Source organism: Nesoenas mayeri (assembly GCF_963082525.1).
Source record: "Nesoenas mayeri genome assembly, chromosome: 14".
NCBI lineage: Eukaryota > Metazoa > Chordata > Aves > Columbiformes > Columbidae > Nesoenas > Nesoenas mayeri.
Window position 1 is genome coordinate 4,105,024 of NC_137556.1, and position 8,274 is coordinate 4,113,297.

At 60.2% G+C, this 8,274-nt stretch overlaps 3 protein-coding genes across 3 annotated transcripts; 1 reads left to right on the top strand and 2 right to left on the bottom strand.

Annotated features, from left to right (window-relative positions):
- Positions 1–304: 304 nt before the first annotated feature.
- HIGD2A (HIG1 hypoxia inducible domain family member 2A) lies at positions 305–1,940 on the bottom strand. Its single transcript, XM_080353116.1, has 2 exons — positions 1,765–1,940; positions 305–1,547 (listed from the first exon to the last, which is right to left on the bottom strand). The coding sequence occupies exons 1-2, from the start codon at positions 1,877–1,879 to the stop codon at positions 1,381–1,383; spliced, it is 282 nt and encodes a 93-aa protein (XP_080209242.1). The 5' UTR covers positions 1,880–1,940; the 3' UTR covers positions 305–1,380.
- Positions 1,941–2,060: 120 nt separating this feature from the next.
- NOP16 (NOP16 nucleolar protein) lies at positions 2,061–4,750 on the top strand. Its single transcript, XM_080353135.1, has 5 exons — positions 2,061–2,192; positions 2,367–2,475; positions 3,111–3,180; positions 3,950–4,056; positions 4,318–4,750. Exons 1-5 carry the CDS (start codon positions 2,086–2,088, stop codon positions 4,459–4,461), a joined length of 537 nt encoding a protein of 178 aa, XP_080209261.1. The 5' UTR covers positions 2,061–2,085; the 3' UTR covers positions 4,462–4,750.
- A 279-nt stretch (positions 4,751–5,029) lies between these two features.
- ARL10 (ARF like GTPase 10) lies at positions 5,030–7,855 on the bottom strand. Its single transcript, XM_080353174.1, has 4 exons — positions 7,623–7,855; positions 6,905–7,067; positions 6,515–6,690; positions 5,030–6,066 (listed from the first exon to the last, which is right to left on the bottom strand). The coding sequence occupies exons 1-4, from the start codon at positions 7,803–7,805 to the stop codon at positions 5,890–5,892; spliced, it is 699 nt and encodes a 232-aa protein (XP_080209300.1). The 5' UTR covers positions 7,806–7,855; the 3' UTR covers positions 5,030–5,889.
- Positions 7,856–8,274: the final 419 nt, after the last annotated feature.

Below are 8,274 nucleotides of genomic sequence, written 5' to 3' on the forward strand. Positions count from 1 at the left end.
AGTATTCTGTGCCATTAGCATCGTGCTTGATATTCAGTGGGAGCTGGGTTTTCCAGCTTGGGAGACCCGTTCTGTTTCTGCTCTGTTTTGGTGGATTTTTTTCCAGGGTTCCTTTAGTTCAGCCTTTTGCTGTTCTGTAGTGGCCTCTGGACATTTCTACCTCTGGACATTTCTACCTCTCCCTCCCTGGGATCGGCTGTTGGGGACCAGGACGTTCTCTCTGGGACTGGCTGCTTGGTGCAGATGGATTTCATGAAGAATTGCACTGAGTATCACTTATTTTATATATATTAAAATTAGCAGTATTTTGTTATTTTATTAAACTGTTCTTAGCTCAATCCATTAGTTTCTTCCTTCCCTTTTGATTCTCTCCCCTACTTGGGGTGGGGTGAGTGAGCAAGCAGCTATTGCGGTTTTCACTGCTAGCTGGAGTGAAACTGTGACAGTCACGACACAGGCAGCACAGCTCCCTCTGGGAACAGGTCACTTGTTCAGCAGCCAGTTCCAGCTCACGCGAAGCAGCGAGCGGTGCAGGAACCAACCCCAGCAAAAGCAGAAGCAGCAGCACGTCCCAGAGAACGCAGCCAGGCCCTGTTTTGGAAATCCAAGTTCCTAGCTTGTTTTCATGGGCAGCTACATCTCTTGTGTCCTGCTTGCATCACCACAGCTTAGAGGCAGCCCTGTCTGCTCCCTTTCCTTCCTACACTGTTTACTCTCCTGGCTTTAATGCTCTGCAATCCAGCATCAATCAGAACCTCATTTTATTACTCACCGGTTGCAACTCAACAGATTACATATTCTCCCCAAACCACTCAGTTGCTGCTTATGAACTCTGTCCTGCCAGGATCAAGCCATAAACAGAGCTGATCCTTCCTGCCCGGGCAGCTCATTTCTCAAATGTTGATTACATATTCTCCCCAAACCACTCAGTTGCTGCTTATGAACTCTGTCCTGCCAGGATCAAACCATAAACAGAGCTGATCCTTCCTACCCGGGCAGCTCATTTCTGAAATGTTGGTGCGTTGCCTAACTAAAGCGACACCACAGTGCAGCCCACAACCCACAGGACACAATTTTAACAGACTTGTCGCTGCAAGCAGGGACAAGAGGTCTGATGGAGCCTTAGTGAGGGCAGCCTCTGGTGTTGCAGCAGAATTAGCTCTCAGAGAATAAAAAAATGCCACGGCCCAAATTTCACATTAATCACAGAGGTGTATTAGCCACACTTCCAGCACCCTGGAGCACAGAGCCTCTCTGACACCGGCTCCACCAAGACATCACAACCGTCTCTCAGAAAACTCCATCTGCAGCCAGAACCCACCCTGCCAGCCGGGGCACAGGCTGGCGGGTACGTGCCCCCCGCTCCTCGCTTGTCTGGCTTCACTGTCTGGATTTCATAGCTGTCACCACCATGCCTCCCAGGAGCGCCGCGAAGGTGAAGCCCTGGGCCAGGATACGCGCCCGCATCATCAGCTGCGACCGGCGGGTGTTGCCCCTCTTGAAGCTGATCAGTCCGTAGGTCAGGACGCCGAGCGTGCAGAGGCAGCCTGGGGAGGACAGAGGGACGGGTCAGCGGGGCGGGGGCCGCGGGACCAGCTCACGCCTCCTCCCGCCCCTGAGCGCTGCCGGCTCCTTCGACAACACTCCCCGACGAGCCGTGTCCCCCGAGCGCAGCCCCCGCGCTCCGGCCCAAGCGCGGCCGCCCCGCCACCAGCCCCACCGCCCGGGCCTGTTCCCCGTCACCCCACGGCCGTTCGCCCTCACCGAGGGGTACCAAGGGGTTCTCGCGGGTCTTGCGCAGGAACTTGTCCCCGAAACCCTCCTCGGCGAACACCGGCAGCGGGACGGGCTCCAGCGGCGGGGGAGGCCCGGTCTCCATGGCTGCGGAGCGCAGGGAAGGTGGCGACTCGCAGCCCTCCTCGGCTGCCGTAGCCAGGAGGAGCCGCGCACTCCCGGCGCAGGGCATGCCGGGGGTTGTAGTCCGCACGGGCACAAGCAGTAGACGGCGCTGCAGGCGCAGGACTACACTTCCCGTGGTGCCCCGCGGCGCGGCCCGGCGCTCGGCGGCAGCAGCGTGGGGCCGCCATGCCGAAAGCGAAGGGGAAGGGCCGGCGGCAGAAATACTCCTACAACCTCAACCGCAAGCGGCTCTACCGCAGCGCCCGCCGCCGCGCGGCCCCGCGCATCGCCTGGTGAGCCTGCGGGGGCGCGCGCACGGGGGGCGCGGGGCCGCGCGTGGGCTGCGGGCGGGGCGGCCGTGAGTCTCCCGCCCCGGGGGGACCCGCTGCGCGTCCCGGTGGGTGCTCGGGGCCGGGTGGCCGCGGGGGTGAGCGCGGCCCGTGACGCCGGTGTCCGCTTCCCCGCAGCTCGCACATCCGCCATGCCTGGGACCCCACCAAGTCGGTGGCGCAGAACCTGGCCGAGATGGGCCTGGCCGAGGATCCCAACAAGGCCGTCCCCATCCCCAAGAAGCTGGTGAGTGTGGCCGTGCCCGGCCGGGGGGCTCTGCTGGGGCTGCTCCTTTGCGGGGGGCTGGAAGGTTGGGCCTCTCCCAGGACACGCAGCCAGGCCGGGGAAAAGCAGCGAGGAGAGCACGAGCCAGGCGGCTTTGGATCAGTCTCTGTAGATGGACGCGTTTCTTATCTTTGTTGATATGCTTTTCTCACCGGGGTCCTGGCCAGGGAACAAGCTACGGTGCCACGGTGAAATAATGGACTTTAGAACAGGTATAAATAACATCTGTCAATCTCCTGGGCCTTGCCAGGTTTAGCTGAGTTGCTCCTGGTGATAAAGAAAGCCTCTTTGTGTACAGCAGCGTCAGTGGACGATGCTTCCAGGTGAAAGGTGACCCCATGAAACATCACATGCATGAAGAAAAACAGGAGTGACCTTGTTTGCCGCTTGTCTCCTTACACCCCGTATTACTGGGTGACAGGCTTGCCCACAGGCTGGCTTAATGGTGCAAATAAGGCTCTGCTTAAGACAGCTGAGATTTCCTGGCCCTTGCAGCTGCTGTATAAGCAGTTCGGAGTCTTGCAAGCAATGTATGGGGACACAGCTCTCTTCTCAGTGGGCATTTCTTGACTTACCTTCTCTCTCATTTAACACAGGGGATGGAACTGGAAAGCAACGGACGGGAGCAAGGAAATAAAATAGTGCGGAAGCCCTACGTGGTGAACGGTCAGTGCTGCTCCTGTCCTCCCCAGGGAGCCCTTCAGCACCCCCAGCCCTGGCGGGTTTCCTGCCAAGCCACACCACTGCCGTTGCATTTTTGGGGTTCTCCTGACGCTCTGTGGGTTATTTTGTCTCTCATCTTTGTGCTACTGGACTGTCCTTAACTGCTGCGCTGTGCCAGGGATGGCTGTTAATTCTTGTCCAAGCTTGTGGGCTTGTAGAGAAGTTACCCCCGGCAGGAGTCAGCTGGGGGTTCCCAGCCTGGCCAGAGCTGAACTGGGTGCCAGGACAGCAGCTCTGCCATTCCCTTGTATCCTCTGTCTCATGAATTTACTTTTCCCTCCTGTGCTGCTTTTTTCGCAGCATTTCTACCTGCAGCCCCCAAGAGGGCTCTTGTCACTCCAAAATGTGCTGGTGTGTGGCACCAGGGTGACAAGAAGCCGTGGCTGCAGTACCCTGCATATTATAGCAGCAGGCTGGGCAGCTCTGAACAGTTGCACTCTGGGCAGAAAGGCTCCGTGTGGTGTGAGCTGGAGAGCAGCCACGGCGCAGGCCTGGATACCTGCAGCCTGCGTGGAACGCTGTTGGCTTCTTTGTTTTTTTGTGTGATCGTGCTGGGAAGCAGCGCTGTGTGTGCGGGCAGCTGAGCTTGTGCTGCAGGAACCACCTCCTTTCTGCAGTGCTGGTGGGGCTCCATCTCGGGAAGAGTCTGGGGACCTCGGAGGTGCTGCTCGCTTCCCTCCCCTGCTTCATGGTGTCTCTGTCCCCTGTCTAGAGATGGAATATGAGGCCAGTCTCCCTGAGAAGAAGTCAAACACGCTCTCACGAGACCTCATTGACTATGTGCGGTACATGATACAGAACCACGGGGAGAACTACAAGGTAAGCACTGGCTGTCCCAGAGCAAGGGGCACGTGGAGTGATTCACTCTGGACTCTTCTGCAGGATGAGAGTCGCTAATCCTCGCTGTCCTGTTTTGCAATCCGCTGATCCTTACAGGGAAACAGCATGTTGAACCTTGGCTGGATCCCTGTCTGAGTCAGGGAGGGATCAGAGCCTGGTTGGGCCTTTGGGGTGTGCCTAGGCTGGTTTGGTGTTTGCTTTTGGGGCTGCTCACCTGACTTACCCTCTCCTTGGTCACAGGAAATGGCTCGAGATGAGAAGAACTACTACCAGGATACTCCCAAGCAGATTAAGAGAAAGATCAATGTGTACAAGAATTTCTATCCCGATGAGTACAAGGATTTCATTGCGTCACTCAAGCAGGAGAAGATGGACGTGCAGTGACTGCCCTTTTTCTTCAGGTTTACTTGCAAGTACAGGCTTGACACGACCATTTCCTGAGCTGAGCGGGGACTGACAGGTGACAGTCCCAGGCTCAGCACCAGCACGTTGAGCTACACAAAGCCTCTGGTAATGGAGGAAGGACCTTCATTAGACAGAGACAGTTATAACCAGGCATGAAAGACTCTTGGCTGTGGCTTGTGGTGTTGGGACTGAATGGGCCATGCGGCTCCCTTTCTGTGCAGCAGCCAGCACTTTTGCCTTGTTAAAATAAATTACTCTTTCAAGCTGGTGTGAATGTCTTACTCATTGTCTCTCACATGGCGCAATCCCACTTTCGAGAGCTCCTGGTGCTGAACCCTGGGACATGGGCACCTGTCACCCCCAGCAGCAATGGTGCTGGGGGCCCACGGGGTGCGGCAGCACTTGGGTCTTTGCCAATTTCCCCGTAAGTGGCGGCTGGAGCAGGGCCATGGGCTCCTTCCCTCCACCATGAGCGATGTTCCTGCCTGCAGCTTGAGAGCATGGGCTGGGGGCCCTTCCCTGCCAAGGAGCCGGACGACAGTGCAGTGATTGGCCTCTTTTATTGAAAAAATAAAAGAGCAACTGTACAAAAGATTTCACAGCAGAGACAGGCCGGTGCATATTAGTTTCCCTGATGTGCCCTTCAGGTTTCATGATTGGTTTTCCAGGACCCTGCGGGCCCTGGGCTTGGCTCCTTCCCTTCTCCCCAGGGCAGCTGAGAGGAAGGGAGACGTGCAGGGGGACGTGTCTGCTGAGCGCAGCTCCTCCCAGACAGCCTGTCTTTACCCCTGCTCAGGGTGAAAGGGCAGTGCAGGGCTGCCTGACACCTTCCTTCATCTTTCCTAAACAGGGCTTTAAATACAGAGTTGGGGGAATTGGGAGCTGTGCTCAGCCCTGGTGAGGAACGGCCTGAGCAGGTTATTCCCACTGGTGTGTGCTGCACTGTCAGGGCTGCACCAGCAGGAGCTCCTCGTGTTTTTCAGCAGGGAGAGCCCCTCTCCTGGCATGACCTGTCCATGCTGGTGGGTGAAAGGGCCACCTCGCTTCTTCAGCCCCATTCATTTCATATCCTGCAGGGCTGCAGTGAACGTGTGAGGCCCTGCCCTGTGCTGCACGTTCATGCTCACCAAGAGGTCAAAGCTGTGCTTGTGCCTCCATCCCAAGCGATATTTCGTCCCTGAACTGGGGGAGGCAGAGAGCAGAGCCTGCTGCTCATGTTCCCTGAGGGCAGCCATGCCACAGCTCAACCCGAAACCTCGCGGGGTGCAGTGAGCACCCCAGAGCCAGCAGCCTGCTACCAGTGAGTCTGAGCTCCAGGTCTCCTGCTTGGCCGCCACCGTCCCAGCGCTGTGGACTCCAAAGAGGAACCGTGCTGGGGGTGGGAGCCTGTCCACCCCCCATACAGTCTCAGGGCTGGGAGAGCAGGGTGACCAGCAGACTCTTCACATGGAGGACACTGGTGGCAGAGCTCAGGCTGGCCCAGGTCGCGCTGGTGGGCAGGAGGAAGAGCTCCCGCTGCTCGCTGAGTGTGTGCAGGGCCAGCTCCTCCCGCAGCTCTGCCACGCTCAGGGCATCGCTCTTGTCCTGTGAGGGAGAGAAGCAGCTGCTCAGGAGGGGAGCAGCGCTGGGAGCAGTGCTGCCGGCTGGCAGGAGCCCCGTCCTGCCTGTGTGGTCCTGGCAGGGATCGTGCGCAGCCAGGGCTGCCTCGCTCCTGCGTTGGAGTCGCTTTGGCACAAGCTAAAGGGAAACAGCACCAGGCGTACACTTGCCTGTCTGCATGGGAAATATATTTCCCCCGGGGGATTTTACAGGCTGCTGCCTGGGTGCTGTCGTAAAACTCGTTAGCCAGGGCACTGGAAATGGCAGCCGTGCCTCCTGACAAAGAGTGGAGGAGACAGGACCCCAGAAATCAGATTTTGCAAGAGCCAGTGGATTAGAGGTATGAGGATTTCCCCTCAGGACCCTAGGGAGGGACAGTTTTGCTGCAAACAGCCCTGGGAACAGCTACATGGACGGACAGACTGACACCCACCTGCTTGTTGGCCAGCACAACCAGGGGCAGCCGGGGCTCTGCAGCCAGCAGTGCGTGCAGCTCCTGGCGCACCGTCAGCAGGCGGGACCTGTCCACCGAGTCCACCACGAACACCAGCACGTGGGCTTGGCTCAGGTAGTAGGGCCAGTACGCTCGCAGGTTCTGGCTGCCCCCCACTGCAGGAGAGGGGCAGGATCAGGCATCGGCATGGGGGTGAGCGGGGCTGCCATCTCCCTGTAGCACCCCGAGGAACCAGAGCTCCCACCGCCCAGGATGCTCCTGCTGCCCAGGTTGCTCTGCACCCCCAGCCCAGTGCTGGGGGATACGGAACACCCTCCAGGCCATGCAGGCTCAGCTCTGGGGGACACATTTGGGCCAGGCCAGCCTTACCCTCCAGCAGGTCCATCTCCAGCCCCCCGACATATAGCTGGGCAGAGTTGAAGGCGTGGGTGGGTGCGATGTGCTCCCTGGCCGTCTGACTGCAGATGTAGTGCAGGACGCTGCTCTTCCCTGCCCCATCCAGCCCCAGCACCAGCACCTGCCGCCAGTCCAGCTGTGGGGATATAGGGGGGTGCAGGGTGTGTGGGGGCTGGTCCCAGGACCCGTAGCCCCTTGCTCGGGCAGCTGGTTGAGTCTGAGGGCCAAACCCAGAGCAAGGGGTCCCCCCCAGCCCCCGTCTCCAGCCTGGTGGGTTCCAGAGGTGGCTTAGATCGGGGACCCTTTCCCCAGCAGGATGAGCTGCAGGAGGGTCCCCAAGGGCTGTCATCCCGCGGAGTATCGCTCGGGGGCATCCTGGTGAGCGATCCCGGGGGACTCAGACCCCCCCGCTCCTTTCTCCAGCCCCACGTGCTCACAGGGATCCTGCTGGTGATGCGGAGCTTTCTCCAGCCTGGTGATCGCGGGGGTGATTCCCTCCCAGCCCCTCCGCCAGCCTGACCGTCTCCGGTGCGCGAGGAACCCGAAGGGATCACGACCCCCTGGCCCGTCCGTGCCCGGTTGGTCTCAGGGAGATCCCGGTAAGGGGATCCTGGTATAGGGGATGCCGGGGAGATCCCGACCCTGTGCCCTTCCCACCCCGCGATGGTCTCAGCGGCGGTCCCGCTCCTACCGCGTCGCCGGCGGGGGTTCGGTCCCACAGCTCCCGCAGCTCCCGCTCCCACCAGCCGCTCCAGTCGGTGCCGGTGCCGGTGCGGAAGTAGATCTTCCAGGCGATGAAGAGGAGGGAACCGAGGGCGGCCACAGCGGCCCCCAGGGTCAGCGTCAGGTTCCGGAGGGCGCCGGCCAGAGCCATGCGGCAGCGGCACCGGCAGCGGCACCGGCAGCGGCACCGGCACCGGCAGCGCGCGGCCGCAGGGGTATCCCCCCCCCGCCAGTTGCGCCCGCGGGCGCCGCGCCAGCACAAGCTGTGCCCGCCCCTGACGTCACCGCCGCACTTAAAGGGGCCGCTCCGACCGCGAAGGGGAGGGACAGAGGCATGACGAGAGAGATGGAGAAATAGTGGGGAGAAGATGGGACGACGGCGAGAGGGAGGGCGGTAGCGGGGCCTCCCCAGCCAGGGCGCTGACATGTGAGCCGACTCCAGGCCAGACACCCAACGAGGCACCCGGCACAGCGGGCGCCCACGGGTTGTGCCTGCTGCTCACGGGACTAGTTTGTCCTGGCAATCCCTCTCGGGTGGCGCAAAGCGTCCCTGCCCGGCGCCAGGCTCCCTGGAGCGCCTGTGCCCGCGGGTGGGCTGGGTACCCCTCCGGGAGGTCAAC

Excerpts from the sequence above, each read along its gene's own strand:
- HIGD2A (XM_080353116.1), bottom strand. The coding sequence starts at position 1,879 with ATGGAGACCGGGCCTCCCCCGCCGCTGGAGCCCGTCCCGCTGCCGGTG. Across the intron at positions 1,548-1,764 it reads GAACCCCTTGGTACCCCTCG|GCTGCCTCTGCACGCTCGGC; the intron begins GTGAGGGCGAAC and ends TGTCCTCCCCAG.
- ARL10 (XM_080353174.1), bottom strand. The coding sequence starts at position 7,805 with ATGGCTCTGGCCGGCGCCCTCCGGAACCTGACGCTGACCCTGGGGGCC. Across the intron at positions 7,068-7,622 it reads GAACCCCCGCCGGCGACGCG|CTGGACTGGCGGCAGGTGCT; the intron begins GTAGGAGCGGGA and ends ATATCCCCACAG. Across the intron at positions 6,691-6,904 it reads GGAGATGGACCTGCTGGAGG|TGGGGGGCAGCCAGAACCTG; the intron begins GTAAGGCTGGCC and ends CCTCTCCTGCAG.
- NOP16 (XM_080353135.1), top strand. The coding sequence starts at position 2,086 with ATGCCGAAAGCGAAGGGGAAGGGCCGGCGGCAGAAATACTCCTACAAC. Across the intron at positions 3,181-3,949 it reads GAAGCCCTACGTGGTGAACG|AGATGGAATATGAGGCCAGT; the intron begins GTCAGTGCTGCT and ends TCCCCTGTCTAG. Across the intron at positions 4,057-4,317 it reads ACCACGGGGAGAACTACAAG|GAAATGGCTCGAGATGAGAA; the intron begins GTAAGCACTGGC and ends CCTTGGTCACAG.